This window comes from Engraulis encrasicolus, chromosome 12 (genome assembly GCF_034702125.1).
Source record: "Engraulis encrasicolus isolate BLACKSEA-1 chromosome 12, IST_EnEncr_1.0, whole genome shotgun sequence".
Taxonomy (NCBI): domain Eukaryota; kingdom Metazoa; phylum Chordata; class Actinopteri; order Clupeiformes; family Engraulidae; genus Engraulis; species Engraulis encrasicolus.
The window spans coordinates 26,673,074-26,697,892 of record NC_085868.1 but is presented as its reverse complement, the minus strand read 5'-3'; the positions used below and the strand labels follow the sequence as shown (position 1 = coordinate 26,697,892).

At 43.3% G+C, this 24,819-nt stretch overlaps 3 protein-coding genes and 2 non-coding genes across 6 annotated transcripts; 3 read left to right on the top strand and 2 right to left on the bottom strand.

Annotated features, from left to right (window-relative positions):
- The first annotated feature begins 484 nt into the window (after positions 1 to 484).
- Positions 485 to 7,030, top strand: tpt1 (tumor protein, translationally-controlled 1). Its single transcript, XM_063211849.1, has 6 exons — positions 485 to 604; positions 1,238 to 1,305; positions 1,761 to 1,951; positions 4,737 to 4,842; positions 5,661 to 5,777; positions 6,470 to 7,030. The coding sequence occupies exons 1-6, from the start codon at positions 577 to 579 to the stop codon at positions 6,470 to 6,472; spliced, it is 513 nt and encodes a 170-aa protein (XP_063067919.1). The 5' UTR covers positions 485 to 576; the 3' UTR covers positions 6,473 to 7,030.
- LOC134460435 (small nucleolar RNA SNORD58) lies at positions 5,176 to 5,246 on the top strand. The gene has a single exon (XR_010037101.1). It is a non-coding gene; the product is annotated as a small nucleolar RNA SNORD58 (small nucleolar RNA).
- LOC134460436 (small nucleolar RNA SNORA31) lies at positions 6,073 to 6,205 on the top strand. The gene has a single exon (XR_010037102.1). It is a non-coding gene; the product is annotated as a small nucleolar RNA SNORA31 (small nucleolar RNA).
- A 1,686-nt stretch (positions 7,031 to 8,716) lies between the features above and the next one.
- Positions 8,717 to 18,832, bottom strand: gtf2f2a (general transcription factor IIF, polypeptide 2a). Of its 2 annotated transcripts, XM_063211847.1 has the most exons (9): positions 18,667 to 18,832; positions 18,190 to 18,263; positions 18,057 to 18,075; positions 17,537 to 17,687; positions 15,324 to 15,377; positions 14,712 to 14,793; positions 11,998 to 12,097; positions 11,138 to 11,281; positions 8,717 to 9,988 (listed from the first exon to the last, which is right to left on the bottom strand). In XM_063211847.1, the coding sequence occupies exons 1-9, from the start codon at positions 18,730 to 18,732 to the stop codon at positions 9,863 to 9,865; spliced, it is 816 nt and encodes a 271-aa protein (XP_063067917.1). In that variant the 5' UTR covers positions 18,733 to 18,832; the 3' UTR covers positions 8,717 to 9,862. The 2 variants fall into 2 exon arrangements, with proteins under 2 accessions (XP_063067917.1, XP_063067918.1); XM_063211848.1 differs by lacking the exon at positions 15,324 to 15,377.
- A 914-nt stretch (positions 18,833 to 19,746) lies between these two features.
- On the bottom strand, positions 19,747 to 24,637 carry gpalpp1 (GPALPP motifs containing 1). Its single transcript, XM_063212612.1, has 7 exons — positions 24,460 to 24,637; positions 24,211 to 24,337; positions 23,786 to 23,875; positions 22,753 to 23,017; positions 22,275 to 22,439; positions 21,526 to 21,627; positions 19,747 to 20,745 (listed from the first exon to the last, which is right to left on the bottom strand). Exons 1-7 carry the CDS (start codon positions 24,536 to 24,538, stop codon positions 20,527 to 20,529), a joined length of 1,047 nt encoding a protein of 348 aa, XP_063068682.1. The 5' UTR covers positions 24,539 to 24,637; the 3' UTR covers positions 19,747 to 20,526.
- Between the last annotated feature and the right edge of the window lie 182 nt (positions 24,638 to 24,819).

Sequence of the window (24,819 nt, the reverse complement as noted above, 5' to 3'; positions counted from 1 at the left end):
TATAGCATAATTTAAAAACCTAATGCAACAAGAAGAAGAAGAAGAAGAAGAAGAAGAAGAAGAAGAAGAAGAAGAACAACAACAACAACAACAACAACAACAACAACAACAACAACAACAACAACAACAACATATGCTAGGCGGCTTAGGCCTAATAATTATAGTAAAATAAATATAATATGAGGAGGTCTTCATTGATTGTAGCCATAGGCTATCGGTAGGCTAGTTGTAGGCCTAATACATAAGAAAAACACATGTCCTTCACATTGGGGTCTAAATCCAAAAAGAAAGGAAAACCACAAAGAAGAGGAAGAAGATGCTGATATTTTGCGCACATCATATCGCATCTTTCCACATCTTTGCACTTGGAAAACCATACACCACTCCAGTCCACAAGGTGGCAGATCATTATTTTTTTAGCCTAGATTTTTACGTTGTCCTGACGTCATCCTTTTCACTGCTTTTTCAACGCTAACTGAGATGAGACAGCACTGACCGGCCTTTTCAGCTGAGTCCGTCAGCAGGGTAGTACCAGCCGCCCTACAGCAGAGAAACGATCCTATACAATCCTGCAAAATGATTATCTTCAAGGACATCCTCACCGGTGAGATAGAAAGTTTTTCACTTAATCTTTGTGTTCATATCATGGGTAATTTATATATTGGTTATTGAACTGATATCTGGTTAACTAACTTAAATGGGGCCTACGCCGGTTAGCATAGCAGTGAATTCCTAAAGGCTTTGTTGTAGTAAACTTCGCCATTTGAATAACCAGCCATTGTTGTAATTACAGTATTCACTCTACTTGTAAGCACACAGGATCTCTTCATACATCCATAACTTTGTTTATGATTTTACACCTTTGTGGGTGCGAACGTTTCGCATTGAATGGTAAACTTTGTAACGTTAGCCATAATAGGAGTCGGCATTGCAGCAAGACATGTGACTCAAATTAGTCAAATGAAAGGCCATATGGAAACTGTTTCACTAAGTGCGTGTTGTTTTGAACCTCCAGTTGTGTTCTACCCTTCAGTGGTTATTTTTGCAATTATTCTTTTGGTGTAAAGCTAGTTAGCCGGTCCCGGTAAAACCAATGCTAGCTAGCTATGAGAACTTGGGCAGCGGCATACAGCGCCCATGAATGGCCCTGCATCTAGGCCTTGTCGTGTGACTTTGTTTTCGTGGCAGACTACGGTGAGGTTGCCTTAACTTGAATTTCTCTGCTTTGTTTCTGAAGGCGACGAGATGTTTTCGGACATCTACAAAATCCAAGAGACCGACATGATGTACGAAGTTGAGGGAAAGGTGAGTGACGTTTTCCTTTTAAATGAGACGTCAGCATGACGCCCAGAAGTTTCTCATGTCTTGGAATAGAGTGCTTACGCAATATATGCCTACTGTGTTGGATGGACACCCCACCCCACCCCACCCTAGCCGAGTAGAGCCTTGCTTTCCGCATAGTTTTGGAATTAAAAGGCTGAGGTGCGTAGCTACATCATTGATCAACTGAGGATGTCCAAAAAGGCACCACCTTAATGTTGGGCAACATTTGATGGCAGCAATTCTGATTTGTGAATCACGAGTTGACTTGCTCAATGACATGAGCAATATTGCCAACTACCCAACCATCAACATGCATGTCTTGTTTTGTCATGTCTTGTTGAATGCCAAGACGATATCCTGTGACGCATGTGTAACAGTCAAGGTTTTCTTTTTTTTCCCAAGCTTAGATTTCTGACTTTTCATTTCGCCCGTTGTAGATGGTGACAAGATCGGGGGATGACATCGACGATGCTCTGATCGGTGGCAACGCGTCGGCTGAGGGTGGTGACGAGGGCACAGAGAACAGCCAGGTGTCGGGCATTGACATCGTCCTGAACCACAAGCTCCAGGAGATGCCCCCCATGGACAAGAAGGCTTTCCTCGTCTATGCCAAGGACTACATGAAGGCGTAAGTACTGCGTGGGCCTTGGAAAGTGAAGGTTCTGCTAGTAGTAGTTTCTTATGTTAAAGGGCTTTTTGTGTCTTTGAGAGGATTGTAGAGAGAGGCAGGAAATGAGTGAGGAGATGTGGGGAAGGATCATGAAATGACGTGGGTTGGGTACTCTAACCGCACAGATACACCAGCGGCGACGCGACTCAAGCGACAGAGTGTAGCAGCAAGCGATACGAGAGATTGAGGAGACTAGAGTATGTCCGTACAGGCAGAAGGCAAAGCATTCAAGCATTCCCATTGGCTGTGGTCACTGACCTCTATACAGTCATTGGCTGTTGCGGCTTGTCGCCGAACCGCGTCATAGAAAGTTGAAAAGATTTCAACTTCAAATTGTCGCGCAAATCGCTCTAGTCTCCAGAATCGCTTTTGTCTCTCGACTCAACACAAAGTCAATTACTTCCGTCGCTCGACTCGCTCAGATCGCCGCTGGTGTATCTCTGCGGTAATGGTTTGGCGCCGCACCCCACTGAGCCATGATCGCACCCCAACTACTTACTCTATTGTTGCCATGGGGTAATAAAGGTGTTAAGGGATCTTGCACAATATTGCCAGACAGGTTAGCCTAAAAGCACACTTGAAGACTGTACGCTGGATCAAAGTTTAACAAGTTATGCGTAACTTCTTAGCATCAAGTAATCATTATGATTGGGAAAATTAGACTTCATGTATGAAAAGGTGGTTCTTGTCCATGTCAGCCATTTTGAATGTCCAGAAATGTACGTTTTCAGCTGCAAAATGTACTTCACTTCGTCATACTAAGAAATAGTGTTGCGCCGATACCATTTTTTTTTAGCCCCGATACCTGATTGTGCAGCATCGACCGATACTACTCTGTTCGAAATTTATATACAGTGTATATATATGAAAAGTTACATAGGCTACTACTTGGATATAACATAATTGCTATTATGGCTTTGTCAGGCTGCTGCCTACTCCAGTAGAACTTTTTATACTTTTAAATACCCATGATGTAAAATAACTAAGATCAAGCCTCCGTTTAACTGTCATACTAGCATCTGTAAATGGTATCGGTGCCCTATTTGTTGGTATCGACCGATACCACCATTTTAGTGCAGTATCGGGGCCCCGGCCGATACTGGTATCGGTATCGGTGCAACACTACTAAGAAATGGTAGTTTATAGCTTGGTACATATTCATGACAGAAGAATTTGGGAGTATGCAGCATAGTTGCTATACCTACCCCACTCACACTCCTACATGCGGTACTTTTTTTTAGAACTTGTGAAGGCAAAACTTCCTAGCTAATCAACCAAAAACAAGAAAAAAGGTTTGCAGCATTCCAGGAATCTTGAGCAAGTGGGTTACTTATCACCCATTTAACCATCGGGATCACTTGTTAAAGTGGCTAATAAACAGAAAAAAAGTTGCTTAGAACTTATCAATTGCAGTACTGTGCCACATCTTTTATGCAAGTGAGTAGTAAAGCTTGTTGCAGGAGGATTAAAAGGGCTGCTCACTAGAAGTTTCTTAGAGCTGCTTTTAGACTCTCTTGCCTTCTCACATGACTACTGCTGCTGCAACATGGTTGTGGCACCTTTGCCAACTTTGGCTGCCTGTTGCAGGCTAGTTCTGTTACAATATTTTAAGTTAGTAAGTTGTCAATGATTACAACAATTGAAATGCATTACATGTGCTGTTCAACTAAACTGTTCAATTGCCTATTGAAAGGTTGCATAACATTTGCCGGTTTGCATGACTAAAATATATTTTTTTTGATCATATATCAACCAGACAATGAATTAGAGGGTTTACATTGAGTTTCGCCACATTAATAGAAATAAGTCAAACATTCAGTGAAAATGGTTGTCTAGGACAGTGTTTCCCAACCTTTTTTGTCTTGTGTACCCCCAAGCCTTTTCGTTGTGCCATGAGTACCCCCTAAGTCAAGTTCTATATCGCTTTCTCCATCCCAATGTAACTAAGCTCCATATATTTGTTAAAATATATTTTTTTCCCAAGTACCCCCTGCAGAGTGCTCGCGTACCCCTAGTGGTACACGTACCCCTGGTTGGGAAACACTGGTCTAGGAGATGATGTTGAAGTACAGTACTAACCTGTTCAGTGCTCATGCATGTCATGAAGTAGCAACATCGTATCGTAACGCATCCTTGACAGCTCAGTGGGTCTGTGTGTGGCTGCACTGGGTTTACAAAATGCGGATGCCAAAGTAAAGATCCCTGCGCTTTCTGGGGCGTGCCATCTCGTGCCGTTTCGGTTTGAAGAAGGGACGACACCAATCAGTATCTATTTTAAATGAAGATTACGCTGAGATCACTGTGTATTCAAAGGTGCACCGTGTAATATTTCTAGAAGTTTTTATTTCCAGAATTCATGCTGCTGATTCACAAATGTTACCTTTTTCATGAATACTTACCACCGTCGAATTCAAGTATTCATTATGACTGGGAAAATTGCACTTTTCATACTTGAAAAGGGGGTCTTCATTGTCTCATCTTGAATTTCCAGAAATTTACATTTTTGACCGCAAAACCATCTGTACTTTTGTCATACTTGTAAATATTAGGGTATTATTTAGTAAATATTCATGAAAAGATCAAATTTGGCAGTAGACTGCACAGTTTCAGTTTGCAGCATAGTTGTAATACCGACTCTGGTCACCATCTTACACAGTGCACCTTTTTTTTTAAATGTTTTTTTTTCCCCACAATGATTTCATTGGGATGAGTGGACTAAGCATTGACAATTTCCCTCTTGCAGAGTGAAGAGCAAGCTGGAGGAGGAGAACCCCGGCCGAGTGGAGGAGTTCATGAAGGGAGCCCCGGCAGAGGTCAAGAAGCTGGTCGGCAGTCTTAAGGATTTACAGGTGAGTGATTCAAGCAGTCGGGTATGGTGTTAATGTGCTTTTGAAAGTGTAAAGCATTTTTTTAAAAAAAAAGTTCAACTACAAGGGCAGTGATGACTTAAGAGTAGTGGCTTAATGAGTTGCCATGTTAATGGTCAAAATGGGAATATGGCTATCATTTTGCTCCCGACTACTACTGCTACATTTCACGTCATTGAGATTGTTTGCAGTATATATATTTTTTTTTAACTGACGTTTTTTGAAACCACATTGGTGTTTTTGTTCAAAGCAAAGCCTTGCACTTGCCTCCTGAGTAGTATTGTCAGCAACAGAACAGAAGGTGCTTGGTCACAACTGCCATGATGACATTCTTAGGACACCTTTGGAGGTTGCGACCTATGAAACGAAATCTTGGTCTGAGCACGCTGTGACATGCACCAGGGTCAATGACCGCATGGCTGGTTAATATATACTGCTGCTGGTAGGTTTCTGTAAGCGGTATAGTTGTGATTGTGATTGTGTTTGTGGGATAAGTAGGCAGTTGTTTAAGACACACATTGAGTTTTGTCAACATCTGATTCTGTTGATATTACCCCTTAGCATGTATCATTGAACTGGTTGGTACCAAATGTTGAATGGCAATTCTTAACAACCAGTCCCATTTGATTCAATGACTCGTGCAAAAAAGTAATATCACCAGAATTGCAACAGCTTGGAAGAGCAGGATGAGGGTGAAATTGAATTAATTTAAATCGAGAGGAGGTGTGAAATCAACATGTTTCCCCAAAGATGGTGGACTGGTCCTTTAACGCCTGCCTGCTTGTGTGTCCCTGTGATAGTTCTTCTCTGGAGAGTCCCAGAACCCCGACGGCTGCTTGGGATTCCTCAACTTCAGAGAGGACGGCATCACGCCCTTCATGCTCTTCTTCAAGGACGGGCTGGAGAAGGAGAAATGCGTAAGTATTGCATTCCTGCATTTGCCTAGATTTTATTCGTTTTATTTATGGCTCTGTTTGCTGCATTCACTGCTGCAGTGGTACAGAGGGGGGGGGGGCTGTAACCAATACCCTGACAAATAATAACTCAGTCACTTTGAATAAAATGAAAGCATCAGCTAAGTGTAATGTAAAGTCGGGTGATTAAAAAGCAAGCAAGCTTTTAAAGCCCATACGCATGTATACACGTCAAGGAAAATGCATTGAAAACCGACTTTTCTGTAAATTTTAATGAACAAATCCATCTCCACTCCAGCAGCATCAGCTGATAGACCTGAGGCCTGTCTTTGTGGCTTCTTGGTTTGCAAACTGGTGCAATAGCGACAGTTCTCCCGCTTCCCGCCAGCCCCAGACCGTGGCAGGTCGGATAGTACCAGAGGACAACATCGCAAATTTAGACACTCTTTACATGTTACATGGCTGCATTTTGCACACCGAGATAAAGGGTTCTAGTGCCGTTATTATAAATTTAGACAAATCTATATGATGGCTTGTTTGAAAGCCGCAGTTAAGGTTTTGTTACCTTTTGTTACTTCACCTCGTGAAAACACTACTTGGGTCGTCGTTACCTCAATGTCTACTGTTCCATAGTCTACTTGTTGGGTGTGTTTTGACCTGTTGACCAATTCTTGGTTTTCTCTCTCCCTCCACAGTGAATTTCCAAAATGGTGTCCAGTTGTCTGCTCGTTTCCAGTTGGCTGTGGTGACTGACAACCCCATATCTTGTCACTCCCACCATTTCATCATCTGCCTGGACTAGATGCTTTTTTCTTTTTTTTTAAAGGACTGAAAATTAACAGTGAACAATTTTTTTCTTTTGTTTCACCTGCTAAAGACCTCTTGGGAGGTCTTTTAATGGTAGATTCCACTTTTTCCCCCTTCCCTCAAGAAGAGGCCAAGTGCACAGTGAATCTCTACAAAGCCAGTCTCCAAGCCCATCTGTTTTACAACTTTGAAGTCACTGGGAAGGCACTGGCCAACATTGTTTACCATCATTGCATCAGTTTTCGCCCCCTCTTCCCTGCATCCGAGAAAAATCACGGGATTGTATAGGAAATTCTTCACACCATTTCTTAAATTACATTCGAACTGCTGGCTGAAGGTATTTTTATGGCTGCACTTATGTACTCATAGGTGGCTGGCATGAAAACAGCTACTAAAATAAAATGACCACGTCAAAGCAACAAATAAAGTGTACCAACAAAAAAAAGTGACATGGCCTCTTGATCCATTACTGCACATCATGCTGTTCTGCGTCACTGCAAGTTCGCTATTACCTTATGGTGTTTTTGTGTGGTTTTGGTGCTCAGGCCTTATCAATATTCTTGTATGTGTGATTGTTGCCCTTTGGGGTGAAGGAAATGTAAAAACAAGCACCAGACGCTGCATTGTAAACAGGAGCCAACCTGTATTTTGGTGAGCTAATGCCATAGTCAGCAGTCAGCGAGGGCACAGTGCATAGTGCTCAGATTTTTCCACGACACTATGCACTAAAGACCACTGTGCACTGACAAGTGCGTGATCGTTAAAGGTAGTTCTTTAATGAGGGTTTTTTTTTTTTTAGTTAAATGGGGATTTTAGTTACCAACTCCCATTACGGAGTGCTGCAAAAGCCATGCTGCAGTTATAGTCTGCACCCAATCAAGCAGTGCTGTGATTTAAATACTGCTAAGCAGCTATACATGGGTTCTAAATTTTGTTTATAACCTAGCTGCGCACAACTCAACCTCTGATAGTTGGAAACTGATGTCTGTCAAAAAATTCTCACGTGGTTGGCTGTGTCTTTCCCCTCATAACGTGTTAACACTGAGAATCCATTTATTATTGTGTGATGAGTCAAATCCTGAGGGTTATTTGTGGTGTGCTGCAATCAATGACAAAAGACTGAACTTCAATGAAAGCATAGTCTGACTTTTAACTTGAGACAAAGCATGGGATAGTCCCTTGTCATGGTGTTGGTGTGAGGAACCTCTGTCTGAAGGGCAATTTATGGCCCTTTAAGCTGTCTTATCCAGCCCGATATAATTTCAATGCAGTTTCACATGAAATGACTTGTAAAGGAATATTAGAAATTACATTTGCAATGTAAGTTCTATTTTGGGTGCATCTAATCAAGTTGCGGTCTGTTGTAAAGGTGGCTACCTTCAAAATAGGCCTATGGTGCAGGGGGAAGTCATGGTTTGTGTTCATAGTACGGCCCTTGGAGAATGCTATACAATTTTATTCGGAAACGGATCCCCCACACCTGGTGTAGGGTAACAGCTACTTTGTCTGTGACCTTCAAAATGGAAGTTCATCCTGACATTTCTCCTGAAAGCCAAATGTCTTAACTTTTGTATTTTTGATTTTCACTGTTGTGTTGGTACTTTGGGAAATTGGAGTATACATTTCAGAGCAATTACCTCCTAGTGCCTCAAGAAGCTCTAGTCTAAAATATACTGATCGGACTTCTGATTACATGCTCCACAAAGTATTTTCCAAACCAGTCTTGTAGTCAAGTGTCGCTGCTCATCTGTTGAAGGTGCAGGATTTAGATGAGACTTCTATGCAAAAATGAAAAGGGAAAAAATGCACATTTCAGATCTGTGCAACAATAGCAAGCCTTCAGTCTAGACCAGTGGTTCGCAACCTTTTTGAACCAACACCCCCTTGGCCTCATCATAGGCCTCCGAACACCACCTTGACACAAGACTGCCAACGACCCCCTTAGTAGGCCTACTGAAAAATAAAATGCGGGTAGACTAATGTCCCCCAATGGGAACTAAGCCCCATCTCAACGCCCCCCGTTGAGAAACACAAGTCTAGACCTCCATCGTGCAGATATAATTTTTTACAAATCAGTAAGCTGCATGACACCAACTTTCACTAGCCGTTTTCACACAACGTTTTTACCATAAACATTAACTGCACCACTCCTTTATTCATTTTTTACAAAACAGAACTTTTTATTGACAATACAGCAATTCAACATACCAAAAAAAATGCAGATCATTAACATGATACTGTTTACTATGTCACTTATCAAGGTAATTGATGCCCCAAATTGACAAATCCAAACAAAAAAAAACTCCTGCTATATGACCCATATTTAATTAGCAGGCCTTTCATACCAATCATTAGGTCATCCTAAAGTAATAATGGGGATCACAATGATAAATGCCGGAGTCGCCTGACACTGAAGTGAAACATGCCTCAGGAGGGTATGGCATGAGGCAACTTCGGTGGTCCCGTCACTGGGAGTGGTACTGGAAGCCGAATTCCATCCAATTGAAGCATATAGTAGTTGCATTGCTTATGTTGCCCTTATCAGTACAGTACCCAACAATACCGCACGACAACATGCCCTTTCCAAGATCCTGGCCATTCTAATGGGTGCATGGTTTGCTTGAACATTTGGACATACTCCAAATAATGTCTGCTAATGTTACAAAACATTTGGGGTGATATTTGGGAGACTGTTCAGACCTAAAAAAAAAAAAAAAACAGCTAGGATCTCGGAAAGGGCTGAACAAAATAACGTTGGGTATTGACAAGTCAAGGGCAGTGTGAGCAATACAACTGCATGTTGAAATAGGAAGGAAGGGCTGCAGGAAGACTCCAGTCTGCGGTTTTTTTTTTCATTTTTGTTTTTTTGGAGGTCTACGAGTCACTGCGAGTTGACCTGTCGCTTGGTAAATTACTAAACTATGTACGCATGTGGAATACACCCCCCAGGTAACATAAAATCAAAAACAGAACATAACAAATTGGGGGGGGGCTTTTCATTGACTCCATTGTTGGACTCCTCGTCTCCATGTCACACTGGCAGTTTGACGTTAGCGTGCTGGTAGTGAGGAGGAAAATGAGTCTTCAGTTTCCACCATTGGTTGCGAGGTACAGCAGGGAGGAGCAGCCCATAAATCTTCATTGGTCTGTTTCATTCACATTAGAGCTGGAAGGCCCAACACAGGAAGCTAGAAGGCTGCCCCGTTCTTAAGGCCCTACTCCTGCTGCATCTATCTACTGTACATGGGCCTGGTTGATGTTGCTCATCAGATCACATCACATCACTCGTCGGTCTTCTCCTCTTCTCCTTGGTAGTGCCTGTATTCTGGTTTCAGTTCCCAAGTGTTCTTGTGGGTGCCCTTGACATTGTAGATCCCAATGTCGCGAAGAATCTCTTTCAGGTAGATCTGTGGAAAATGACAGATTTTTTTTTTTTTTAAATCCACAACAAGGAGCGTCGTTTTATTGGTAGGGTACAAAAACAGTCACAACAAAAACGCAGGAACTACGCACCCCGGTGACACTAATAATTTAATAAAACATGCACTAGATGTGTGGATGGCAACCCTCAAAAAAGTAATTCAATGATAGCCATAGGAAAAAAAGTTTGTACACCCTTTGAAATTTCTTACATTTCTGTCAAAATAGGTCATAAAACATGGTCTAATCTTCCAGGAAATCACAAGAAGGAACAATCAGAGTTTGCTTTAACTAATTCCATACTTCTTGTGATTTCCGGGCCTAATGTTGCATATATGCTGCACTGACCAAGGCGCTTGGAGCGACATAGACGCTGCATTCAGGTTCTTGAGCTTTTATTCAACGGTATGTTACAGCTGAATGAACATGTTCTAAAGCCAGATGAGTGTCCTATCCTTTAAGGCAAGTTGTTGTAATATTGTTTCAGAGGATGGGATATTTAGGCTGAGGGCACCTTTTCCCAAAAAGGTCTTGGGCATTCAGCAGATGTTTTTTTGCAGGTGCCTCAGGCTAAAATGGTTTACCTCAAGGGGATGTGGGAAATGAGCCTTAGTTCCAGAACTGGTGGGGTCGGGTGTCGCTTTACCTACATGACACCTACAGCCGGTTGGTTATCTATTATTAGATTTACCACTTCCTCCTGTAGGTTCACTTAGCCAGGTTTACCACAGCCGTGTTCTTGGAATACTGAACTGCACTGGTTAAAGCAGGGGTGGGGGGAACCTATGTCTCGAGGGCCATTTGCGGCCCTTGAGGCCGTTTTATCTGGCCGACGGTATAATTTTAATCTTATGCAGCTTCACATGAAATACGACACGTTTTGTAAAGGAATCTTAGAAAATACATTGGTAATTCAATTTAATTATATTCAGGGGACCAAGAGAAGGTGGGGTCTGTTTTAAAGGTGGCTGCCTTCAATATAGGCCTAAAGTGAAGGGGGAAATCCTGGTTTGTGTTCATGGTACGGCCCTTGGAGGACTTTTACGACCCTTGCAGGAATTTTAAGTGGCCCTTTGAATGAAAAAGGTTCCCCACCCCTGGGTTAAAGGCAGTGTTATTAACAGCACACTACGTACCACAGGCTGCTTGGTGATGTCCACTAGGTCCTTGATGTTGTAGTACTGGTGCTTCTCGAAGGCAGAGAAGAGCATATCCAGCACCTGCTGCTTATCCGCCCGCGCCCTCTTGCCTTCCTCCTTCTTCTTCTTCTCCCACTCCAGCTGCACACACACAAACACATAGCCATGCGCGCGCGCGCACACGCGCACACACACACACACACACACACACACACACACACACACACACACACACACACACACACACACACACACACACAGGAGAATCACAACAAAATCCAGATCTGACCATCTCTAGAGGTGCTAAAAAGCACAGCTTATTGGCTCTGATAGAATGTCCATCTGTTGTTAGTACACACTTGGGATGAATGTACACATAGAAATAAGACAAAAATAAAAAAACAAATACTGGATTACGCAATCCAGAAATGATGAAAAATGAAAAAACGAATATGAAACAAACAAACTAATGTAAAATGAATGAATCCAGGTTGCCAACCATGCATTTAGGATTGGGAAGAGGGGCGAGGTTTCTACATGGCAACATAATCATACAGCATACAGCAAAGAAATGAGAGAATGAAACTTTTCGGAAAGTGTTCTCAACTCCAAACTGAACTTTACAAGGTCTTCAGCTGCCTACAGATTTGTATTTTAATATTTTTTTTTTTTTTAGGAAAACAGATTCCAGTGTGTCTTGTATTATGAGTGGGTTAGCATGACAGACAGACGTTTCGGCCTAAGCCTTCTTCAGCTAAGATGAGACGAGATGAGGCAGTGAGAGGCATACTTGTCTTTTGCCAACACTTGTTGCCAGGTAGGAAGAAAAAGAAAAGTCCAGCGCATGTTTGGCTTACATTGTTTGCGTGATTTGCGACTGGCTTGTAGTTGTGCGTCACAGCCTTGTCCAGCTGCTGTGACAGACGTACTGGCTTGGAGGACGCCTCGATCTGAAGCCTACAACATACAAAGAAAGTTAATATTAATTAATATGTTAATGAATATAGTGTTCATTATCTCTTCTTGTCACTTCAAGTCTTGTTTTCTTTTGCCTCAGACAGTCTTTTTCGACTTTATTTGATAGGACAGTGTGAGAGGTGGACAGGAAGCGAATTGGGAGAGAGACGGGGAGGGGTTGGCAAAGGACCCGGGCCGGGAATTGAACCCGGGTCTGCCACATGGCAGGCGAGTGCCCTACCGGTTGGCCACCGCAGGGCAATACCTGACAAGTTTTAATGGTGACACTACCCTCTTTGGCAGAGGGTCACACTCGGGCGTTGATGTGTGACAAGCTCTGTAGCCAGGTGCTGTTATTGACAGGGAAGTCACACCTCCGCTAATTACAAAACATGTCACACATCAGTGACCCTCTGAGGAAAACGGAAGTTCCATCATCGAAACATGGCAGGCAGAGGAAAAAAAAAACTTGTACTTGTCTCAGACAAAAGAAAACGAATGACTCACAAATACATGAACATAGGATGCCAACTCTACAGAGACATGGAAAAGGGCATTCAAGACCAGTTTGGTAGGTAATAGGTAATAGTATATATCAGCAACGCCAGTTATGCTGCGTACAACATAGCATCACAGTGACCAGTTCAAACACACTATGCATATGAAGCATCATTAGAAATAGACAAGGAGCTCTGAGCAACAAGAAGATACAGACAGCTAGCCTGATTATCAAAGACGTTCAAATCTCTTCAAGACTTGGTCTGACCAAGAGCATAACAATTAACATTTCCCAAACGGCATGATTGACCCGCCTCGGTTTGTTTATGGTTGTTTGCTTCCAGACACAGTGAAAGGAGTTCCCGTATTTTCGGCAACTCAGAAAGTACTTGCATTGCTCTTGATCTGACTAGTTGCAACGCTGAAGGTGCTGTGTCACTAGAAGGGCGCGGCCTGGCTAACAGACAGCCACAATACAAATACAATCAGCGTGACGACATAACAAATACCTACCACCTTGACCTCTGGAAAGATGAAGATTCTGTTTTCTGAATGTAATTTCTAAACTTCCTTTACAAATATTGTATAAGATATACATTTGTTGGGGGTTGATCATTGTATTTGATATGAAACTTCTCACTCACTCCCTCTGTCTCTCATGCACACACACAGACACATGCAAAGGTTCCATGTGACTACACCTTACCTGCAATCTCAGACCTCCACTACCAAGAACTGCTTGCACTATGTGACTTTGCACCTTCTCGCAGTGCACTACCTCAGACCTCCACTACCAAGAACTGCTTGCACTGTGACTTTGCACCTTCCTGCACAACGTCATGCAGATACTGCAACACACTATGCTGTTACTTGACCAACTGGACTGAAATGGACTATGCAAGACTGCACTGTGTGTAGTACAGCATAGCTGGGTCTTGTTTTTTGTGTGTGCATTTTTTACTTTTATTATTATTGGTATTATGTCATCTATTCTATTCTATTCTATAGGCCTACCTATGTTAAATGTTCAATGTTAAATGTTGAAATTGTTATTATTATTATGTATTCTATTCTATTTTTACCTTAATTTTTTATGTTAAATGTTTAAATTGTTATTATTACTTCAATCACTTTATCGTTAATGGTTCATCACTGGTCCATCACAGTCACTCACCGATGTTAAATGCGCAGGTACTATTTATTACTGAATCACTTTACTGTTATTGGTCCATCACTGTTACTTGTCCTGTCTTGCACTTTGTTGTCAGTTTGTAAATGTCTGTGCTGTGTATGTCTATGTCCTTTCATGGTATAGAGAGAAACGTGATATCAATTTCCTTGTGTGACCTGTACATACAGTATGAAGAAACTGACAATAAAATCTGACTTGACTTGACAACATAGCCGTTGCAATCGTGGTGGTGACGTGTCTCTGGTACCGCCTAACCCTCCAGCCACTAGGGGTGTGTTCAAAATATCGATATCGGAATACATCTTTACGTATCGTAGACATCCGTATCGATATTTCATTTAATAAAATAATGGACTTTTAAATGCTGCATACTGACTGGCATTAGTGATGCGTATCGCATCATGAACAGTAGGCCTGCAGTTTTGTGAAGGCCGTGTTTTAGATTCACTACAGTGTAACTGTTGCTCTTACAGGGAAAAAATTTAAAAATGTAAAAAAATGTACCCCTGTATCGGGATGTGTATTGTATCGCAAGGTGGTTGGCAATACCCACCCAAACTAGGGGTGTAAATCACAGCCTCCATGACGATACAATACGGTATCGATTTCTGAAAGCAGGGATTCGACTATTTTCAGGGATTTTCGATACTTAAGAATTCCCCACGATACGATGCGATTCGACTTTTTTCAAATTACTTTTCCACTTCAATTATGTTATGGAGCTAGGGCATTAGGCAGGGGCCAGTGTTTCGATTATTTTCCATACTTAAGAATGTCCCACGATGCAATGCGATTCGATTCAATCGTCAGATTATATCGCGATATATCGATACATTTCGATTATTATTTACACCCCTAACCCAAACTAAGCATATGTTCAGCGGGAAACACTGGATATCCAGACCAACATCAATCATGACCTACTTCTTCAGCCTCATGTAGCTCTCGTTGACGGCCGGCCGGCACTCGGCCCTCTGCACCACCACTCCTTCCAGCGCTATCTTGTCTTAAGAAGGAGAGGAAAAACAAAAGACAAGCGGTCACACACATTGTAGACATGGATACATAGAGAAGACAAGATGTGGTGCTGACAACCCCGGTCTACAACAGGACTTCGGCCAACTTGATAAGTCAGTTTACCTTACCTCTCAAGCCATGTCGACCACGTCTAAAACACCTGAGTAAGTTCACAACAGCCTACATTATATCTTTTTTTTGTTTAACTTGCAATGTACAGATATGCACACAGACTTGCATATAAGCCTTCTTAGTGTTCTTCTCAGAAGCTCATATTTTGAAGATCATTCTTCTCTCTCTCCATCTCACACACGCACAAACACACACCTCCGTAGTCTCCTCCAGCTCAGGTTGTAGAGAGCCACACTTAGATGTAACACACACACACACGTGAGCCTCTTCCGCCTCCACCTCCGCCTCCTCCTCCGCAGTCTCCTCTAGCTAGGAGTGGGGGGCGTGGGGGTGGGGTGGCCCAGGCAGGCGGAGGAGAGTGGGAGAGAGGGGCGAGTGGGGACTCACCTGGGCCTGGGGCTGGCCCTGAGGTGCTGCCTTCAGCCTCTGCCTGGCCCTGGCCTGAGGGAAGGATGGATACCACAGTCAGAACTGGAGGAGAAGGGGGGGATTGTGGGATATGTAGGAAAAAGGGGGAGAAGGGGGTGGGGAGTGTACGTGTCGTGCACAGCAGGTCTCGGTTGACTGACTGTCAGACGCACATATCTGTATGTGCCGGCGCATGATCAAATGCACACACACACACCGACTCCAGAGATGAATCATTAGGGAGTCTCTCTTCACGCAAGCCACATTAGGAGCACCACAGCAAACCAAACCAATGCAAGCGCTACGCATTCATCACACACTGCACACCCCGCAAGCACTAGTGGAAATCACACACATACTGAATACACACACCACCATGTAACACCAAGACACCACAGCAAGCATGCCACAAACAGCCCAGCCCAACCCGCACTTCACACGCGCACAAACACACACACACACACACACACACACACGCGAATCAAGTCCAAGCCAATCAATTGAATGCATTGAGGATTTCATTGTTTTGATTTCATTTCATCGTTTGATTGTTTTTTTCCCCCCTTAAATATCAGCCTCGAGTGCCAACCACAATGTGACAGCCAGCGGCCGGCCGGGCGGGAAAGTTAGCCTCGGCCCCCACCCAAAAGAGCCAAGCCAGCCAAAGAAGTACACCGACACAGCACCGCACAGAAGCAGAGAGGGCCGGCGGGCGGGCGGGCGGATGGGGTGAAAGGGCGCTGTGTAGCGGGCAGTTGGGTGGGCAGCGGCGCCGCCGGCAAGCTGGAGGTCAGCTCAAACAGGGCGCCATGGCGTCCGTCTGCCAGGCACAAGGGGCAGAGATGGAGGCGAGAAGAGAAGCAGGCGGCAGTATAAGCCAAACGATAACGACAAACAAAAACGCAGCTCACCACTGCAACGCTGTGCGACTGTGTACTTACCTACAGGTGCTGTTAAGGGAAGAGGACATGGAGAACAGTGATTGGGCAACCATAGTCCAGTGCCTTATATTTCAAATGACCTGTAATTTTTTTAATTATTATTAATTTTTTTTGTTCTTTTTCGACTCTATTTGATAGGACAATTTGAGAGGTGGACAGGAAGTGAATTAGGAGAGACGGGGAGGGGTCTGCAAAGGACCCGGGCCGGGAATCGAACCCGGGTCAGCTGCATGGCAGGCGAGTGCCCTACCGGTTGGCCACAACAGGGCCCAATTGACCTGGTTTTACCTGACCAATCCAACCAGGCGATTTCCCTAATTGACACATAAGCAGCCAACCACCTGGTTTTGCACAGGTAAAACCAGGTCACTTGGAATATGTGGCACTGGATTCTAACTAATGAATCCAGGTTGCCCATAACTGATGAGGAACAAGAACTGTAATGCTGCATTTAATGTTCAACTCGTTCCCAAACGTCACCTTATGGGAGGGAATTTTCTGAACTTCCTGCTTATATCACATTATTCTAGCATTGGTTAATGCTTTTATCCAAAGTGACTTACAGTTATTATTATAGGGTATTGGTTACAGACCCTGAGCAGGACGTGGAGAGGTTAGATGGCATGCTCAAGGCCAAGGGTACTTCCACTATGGCTGAAGGTGTATTGTGACCCCAAAAATTCTTCCTACTGGTGAGAGTGAGATTGGAGTCTGCAACCTGCGGATTCAAAGGCTAACTTTTGGCACAAAAACACTCTTCTGTTACCAGACATTTTCCCTTCATAACAAAGCTAACCCTACTTATCCACACTAACCTTGTTATGTTATGCCCCTCTAAACACACACACACACACACACACACACACACACACACACACACACACACACACACACACACACACACACACACATTGTACGTGTTGCTCATTAAGTCTTCTCAAGTAAGTGACGTCGGATGAAATTGTCTACTAAATGTGCAGTGGAAATGTAATGAAGATACCGAAATTCTGTTCTCCTGAGCTTGCTTTCCATTGGCCCTGTGCCCTGAAGGGGCCAGTCCGAAACAGGGAAGCCGACAGGGGGGAACAAATAGGTCTGTTGTCCCGCGCCCAGGGAGAGATGGGCCCCAAATGTGGGTCCTCATTACATTTTATGTATTAAATGGGGGGCCCTTTCAGATGACCTTGTCCTGGGCCTGGCAAAAGCTGTCAGCGGCCCTGGTCAGAGAGATGAGCTGAGGGGCATCCTAACCTGAGGAGGTCTCTGTGAACACGGCGAGGGTCTGGCCCCCGACCGTCTGCATGGTGAAGGGGTGCTCTCGTGGCACGGCCACCATCCCGGCGGTCTTCCCCTCCCCTTTGTTCTCCAGGGTGGTCAGCTCCTCGTTCAGAGTGAATGCCACCTGCAGGGAACACAGATAATGCAAATAAATCTATTTGACACATTTGTTGCCATGATGCTGCATTGTTTGGCTGCATTGTTTAGATGTCATTAGACCATAATTTTACAATGAATTTGAGTTGCCGTAACTGCGTGAGAGAAAAGCACTTTTAAGTGCACTATGTTTTCTTAAATACATACATAGGCCTACACACATACATACAATGATAACTTTTACCACATAATTAACACTCTCTCTCTCACACACACACACACACTGACTGTTTTGAAGGCCAATTGCAAGGGGCAGCACACAGGTAATGCAAATACTTACATACATACAGGCATACATACATAACAAAAACTTGCATGTTATAACAGTCGCACCTACCTCTGTTTTCCCTTGGTTCCTGCAAAAGTGAAAAAAGAAAAAGAAACTTCAGTATTGAATTAATAAAAATAAAAAAATCCTTCGAGGACAATCAACAAGAACAATCAGGAGGACTTGTATACAACCAACTTACTTAGCAATGCGCAGTTTACCTACTTCACCCCGTCCTGATGCTTTCGCCCATTGCTGCGCGAGGTACTTTGGAACCTGCATCGATATTGACGAAATGTTACACCAAAGACGGTTGATGAAGATATTACCATTATTAAAGTTTGGGTAAAACTATGGAACATATAGCAGTATCATAAAATGAGTCGGTGAAGATGCCAGTTAGGAAAACTCAACATTGCATGTGCATCTGAATAGCATGTCCATATTTTGCATCAATGGGCACCTCCGAGGTCATCAATCAACTTGTGTGAAAACACACATGCTGATGAACATTAAAATGGCAGCCTGCATGTCACACCTTACATGTTTGGAAAGTGTCAGGGAAACTCTTTAGCTGGAACACAGTAGTAACAGAGAGCTCTGGTAGCCATCCTTGCGGCGCATTAGCAATGTTAGCTATATTAGAATGTCAAGGTAATCAACAAAACGGGGTTCTCACTTTCACGAGCCACACTCCAGTGTTTTGTTTGGCTCCTGTAAGGTCTACGTCTCCCTTTTCTGACATCTTTAAATTAAATAGAGACGAAATCAGGCAACTTTAGTCCACTCTTTATTCTTCAACCACACTGCTGTTGCCTCTCCTGATGAACAACAGTGCTGTGCTACTACGGTGGCTCTGAGTGTCCAAAAAGAACGAAATTCGCTGTCTGAGGCCAATGGGCATGTCCCTTGAATTCAAGCCACTGTGAACTACTCCACTCACTGATTCAGTTCAATACAAAATGACATAAGATAAACCCACATTTGTTGTTCTTAACTAGACACACATTTATAGAGGATAAGCTCCCGTATATGCCATTTGATTAACAATGTGTAAAATTACTTGAAAAGCAGGTCTGAATGCAGATATTGTAAAAGTATAATAACTTTTCCCTCCACTTTATTCCTAACCAACGACGGAAAGGAGTGGGCATTTGAAACAGAAGCAGTGTTAACTTAACTTAAGACACAGGAAAGGCAAATGGCATGATACAGATGAGGAGATGCAAATGAATGAAAGTTATATGACAATTTAATTATCAACTGCAAGGTAACATTACATTTAACTCAAGGCTACTGTTACATAGGGTACAGTGAAATCAAATACAGTTTACCCAAGATAGATAGACAGAGAGAGAGAAAGAAAGAGGGAGAGAGGGAGAGAAAGACAGAGATTGGAGCCCCTTTAGAGATGGAAAGAGACTCCCAGAGGAATTTCTAAGGTGAGCTTATATACGGCAACCCCCCACCCCCAAAAGTCCCTTTGTCCTGTCAGGGCCAGTGGCACCCCAGGTGTTTGAGCCACCACATGGAATAGGGGGGGGGATATCCCCTTAAGTCAACTTTACTGAGATAACAGCAAACAGTGACAGCAACAATATCAGTTCTGGGTCATCCAATAATCTCCATATTTACAATATTAGTTTAGCCAATCCCAACTCTCAGACAGATGGACTCTGAAAAAAAATATGAACTATTTAAAATTCATTTCAGTTGTACGTAATATACATTTAAAAAAAATCCATCAGAAGCGCACATGTACACATGGTTGTCTTTTATTATGAGAGAGGTGGGAAAAGAGAAGAGTTGGCTAGGTAAAAATTACACCGGCGGCAACAAGAACTCAAATGAAAAATAATGCAAATGTAATTACTTTACTGTATACAAAATGCAACATACTAGGAGTAAAAAAACACAATGAAAGTTACTGGGTCTGGAGTAGTGCACTGACACCATTTATTTCTCAAGACACGTCTACAGCCCAGGTAAAGATAAAATATAATTTAAAAAAAAATTGTTCACTTTCACAAGGAAAAGCACATACACCGCCTTGAGTCACTTTTTTTCTCTTTGAGAATATCACTTACCACCTCTGCACATGGTGAATGTGTTAAGCCAGCATACATACATTTATGTACTACTCATCTACAATAGACCTGAGGTGCACTACCCAACAATTCCATTGTTACTACTTAGCAAGTGCAATCTAGTTACTTTTTCAATGGGTAACTGCATTGCAACCAAGTAGCTAACATATGGTCAACCACTATAGCAGAGAATACAAGAGATCGTACACTCCATCTCTAACTGTAGCTTAGGGAAATATACACTGGATAGCTCAGAAATAATTGCTCATGTGTGTAATTTTAGTAGTTTATTTCCAAAATGTTATGCTGCCAATTCACAAATTAAAAGTAAGTAAATTATCTAATCTGATCTGACTAGAGTAGTCTTTGCAGCCAAGGATGTCTATGACTGACAACATTTGTGTATGAGCAGCATATAAGTATTACGGAAATAAAGTACTGCTGAGCACACGCTAAAGGAACATGCGATCTTTGCTGTGAGAGAATCGCGTGTTGAGCTCAGCTGACTTCTTCAGCAGTTGCTTCTTCTGGGCGTCATCGAAGCGGTTGGCCTGTAAGTCTTGGTCTCGGTCGAAGGGCCTCCTCTCTACCGGCTTGTCAGCCTCCTCCTCTGCTTTCCTCTTTAACTTCTTTGCGTGCATGTTATAGAGGGAGTCCCCGCGTTTGGATTCCTGGCAGAGCAACGAAAGCACAAGTTCCACATTTGGAGTCATTTGGATTTTTTTTTTTACTTTTATGAAATGAAAGAGTGCATGATGCTATTTCAGTTACATGAAAGCAAAAACTTTTTTATTCCTGGCAGAGCAATGACCGCACATTTGGATTTTTTTTAACTATTATGTAATCAAAGTATAACACAGGAAGCAACAAGTGCATACAAATAAAAGGGTGCATGATGCTTGTTCTGTTAAATGAAAGCAAAAGAGGAATGATGTCATTTTTATTAAGCTACACACAAATCCCTACCTAGCTTCTAACCCATGCTTGATATTTTCCAAAACACAATAGAATATCATTGCCACACTAACCCAGACATGGTGGACATACAACATTAAAAAACACCATGTGTCTGAGGATTACCATCAATAAATTATTGGCATGTATAACTGAAATACACTCTAAACATCTACACAAACATTCAAATACTTGTACTACTGTTGCAGAAGAAGACGATTGAGAAGAAGAAGAAGAAGAAGAAGAAGAAGAAGAAGAAGAAGAAGAAGAAGAAGAAGAAGAAGAAGAAGAAGAAGAAGAAGAAGATTGAGAAGAAGAAGAAGATTGAGGAGAAGACGAAGGAGAAGTCGATTGAGAAGAAGAAGAAGTCGATTGAGAAGAAGAAGAAGAAGAAGACGAAGACGGTTGAGAAGAAGAAGAAGAAGAAGACGAAGAAGACGAAGAAGAAGGCGAAGAAGAAGACGATGAAGAACAACAACAACAACAACAACACTTACATTGTACTTGTTTACTTTCTCTGCCATGTCAAGGTCTTTCTTAGACATGCGAGGAGCCTCCTCCTTCTTCGACTCGTCACTTTTCTTCCCTTCCAGTCGTTCCTATGAAGCAGATGACAAAAGACTTCATATAAAGACAACAGCGTAGCTTTCAAATACAAAATGCAGGTTATAGCAATAACTTGTTTGCTGTGATTGGTATTCTGTAGGGCTGAATTTTACAACAATTACACTGTGGCCTTGAATAAATTGTACAGGTGAAGTCCAATTTAGAGCGTAACACATTATTTCTGGATAGTGTTCCTTAATTGAATTAATTCACGCACTAGCATTTGCTTACTCGGAGAAAGACATGAATCTATCATTAGAAGAATCTTATGACCTATGGGCCTTATGATGGAAAAAGCCTTCCCATTTCCCGTGGGAAATACGAGCAAAGAGGTTGGATTAGTAATAAAGAGGATTCAAAACACGGCCACCCAATGCAAAAGATTGTGCTCAAGTTGGGTCTCCTAAAGGGACGTTGTCCCCACCTTCTTCTTCTATTTTTGGGGTGTTTGTACAAAAAGTGCGCTACCGCTATCTACAGCGCCAAGGGGACTCCATTTATTCTCAACCTCAGGACTCCGAAGGTCTCCTAAACGAAGGCCTCCTAAAGGGCCGTTCACCCGACATAAAGTGGATACCGGAAAAGAACTAGAATGACGTGTCTCTGTCTATAAGATCTCTGATACGAGGGTTCTACTTACCCTGAGCTTGCGCTCCCGGTCAGCGGGGGTGTCGGTCCAAATGGAGCGGTCTTTGTTCTCGGGGCCCATCTTCTTCTTGAAGGTGCGGGCTCCGAGTCCTATGTGCTGCAGCTCCGGTGGCAGCTCAGTCATCCATGTTTCTCTTTTCACCTCCTCTGGGCCTTCCTAAAAATGTACACATGGGTTAAAGACAGGTTTTATTTTGGGCTCAGGTGTCAGGTGGAGCAACAGCCCATACATTAATTAGTTATTGGTGGTTGATATGCTGCAATGAATATGCTTCTTAGACAGTCCACTAAAAACAAACAAACAAAAAAGGTCCATACAATCGTGGCACTGGCTGTCGTTGCGCCGCCCTGACGTGTGCTACTGCTCAAATGCCACAGACCCAAACACCATTACGCGGCCAACATGTGAATCCTTTTCCAAAGGGCTACCAAACTTTTAAAACAGAGTTAAAATGTCACATTCCACTTACATCAGCGCCAGTCAGCTTGTCTTTCATCTTGCGAGCTCGCCTCTCAAAGTCCTCGGCCACCGAACCGTGGGACGACCTGTCCCCTGTAAAAGGCATGGGGCCAACCACGTCCTCCTCGTCTCCATCCCTCTCGCTCCCTGATGACTCGGCTGTGTACCCTGGGGGCAAGGCCGGACCTACCTCCCCTTCCTCGTCATCGTCAGCCTCCTCATCGTCGCTCATCCTACGAAAGCCCGGAGGCAGAGCGGGTCCCAGCACAGGTGGCCTGTTTTGAAGTGAAATAAGTGAACACTGAAGTGAATTCACAGTAGTGGTCACCAGTGGGAACTACAGGCATGGTCGCTGACAGCTCTGGCCAGGCCCGGGACAAAGTCATATGAAAGGCTCCCCTCTTAATACATACAAATGTAATGGTGACCCAATTCTGGGGCCCCTTCCTCTCTGAGCCTGGGACAACTTACCTTTCTGTACTCATACAGCAGGGTCACATCACTTGAGGACGGCCACTTGTGATGCCGTTTAACATTACAGAAGTGCTATGTTTGAGCATTTGCCATTCGTTAAAGCAAAAGTATAACCCTAACCCTAACTATAAACTGTAAAGCCCTAACTATAAAGCCGAGCCAAGCCAAGCCAAGCCCACCTGTCAAAACGCCAACTCCCATTGTCATTGTGACACACAGCACACAAGTGTTCGCTGCGCACTGCACACAACGAAATTGCATTTTATGCCTCATCCGTGCAAGGGGGCAGCCTTCAATGGCGCTCCATAGGAGCAGTGTGACGGAACGGTACCATGCTCAGGGTACCTCAGTCATGGAGGAGGATGGTGGAGAGCACTGGTTGATTACTCCCCCCACCAACCTGGCGGGTCAGGAGTCGAACCGGCCCTAACCGCTTATCCATGACTGCCCTAAAGTGTGACAAGAGAGACATGGCGCTAGTAGTACTGTAGCACCATATAATGGTTGTGATTCACACACCCAGTCAAAGAGGTTCGAACCTGTTTGAACATCTCTAACCCAGTTCATACCTTTCAGGGGAGACTTGCTGCTTCCTGTAGCCTGGAGGTAAAGCGGGGCCAAAGAAGTCATCATCATCCGTGCACACTTTAGGTTTCTTACTAGAAATTACACAAAATAAAAAAGAGAATAGAGTGGAGTTACTTTCACGATCCAGGAGGAAATTAGGATGCCTAGCATCCTACTTGTATCACACACGTTAAAACTGATCAAAGATTGCACACATGTGCAATTCATTGCATACACCCACTGTGAACAGATAAACACACTGCACACCTCTGTCTGCACACATACCAAAACAAGTTAGCTGTAAAAAATATATATATATAATTAACACAGAACAACACAGTGATCCCAAAATCTCCAGCAGTTACCAAATCATTCATATCAACAAGTGTTTGTTATTAACTCGATTTGTTCCGATCCAGCTGACTACCTGGATGAAGGCTCTGCTGCTTCGTGTTTTGACGTGTTGCCTTTCCCCCTCCTGAATGTGTCAGCATCGTCTGAGGAGCTCGACGAATCATCTGCCCTGTATACTGGCGGCAAAGCTGGACCTATGGCTGAATCAGGGGAAAGAAACTTAATTCACGATTTTTACACTGGAAGACTTAGGCTACGTGACCACAGTCCATTACAGCAGTGCAGAGTACTTCATTAGCTTAATTTTTCAGAGACAACTTACGAGGCTCTTCGTCAGAATCATACTCCTTGGTCTCCTGAAACATAGGCGGCAGGGCAGGCCCTATTGTATAGTCAGACATTTCGAAGTGTTGTTTCAGATGTTTCAATAAAGCGACATTTCCAAAGGCTTATTGCCAAGAACATGGATATAGCATGGGTTTATTGTTCATTTATGGTGACCCTTCACCCCGGAAGTAAACATACGACCGCTTCACTTCTTCAAGGACTGCATTGCCACCTAGCGGGCAGTCACTTTCATGCACATGCAGAAGAGGGCCAAACTGTGGTGGCTTTCAGCAAGGACACACAGCAGAGATATTAGCTCGATATTTCACCCAAGGCCCCCTTGACTTGGGTCTTA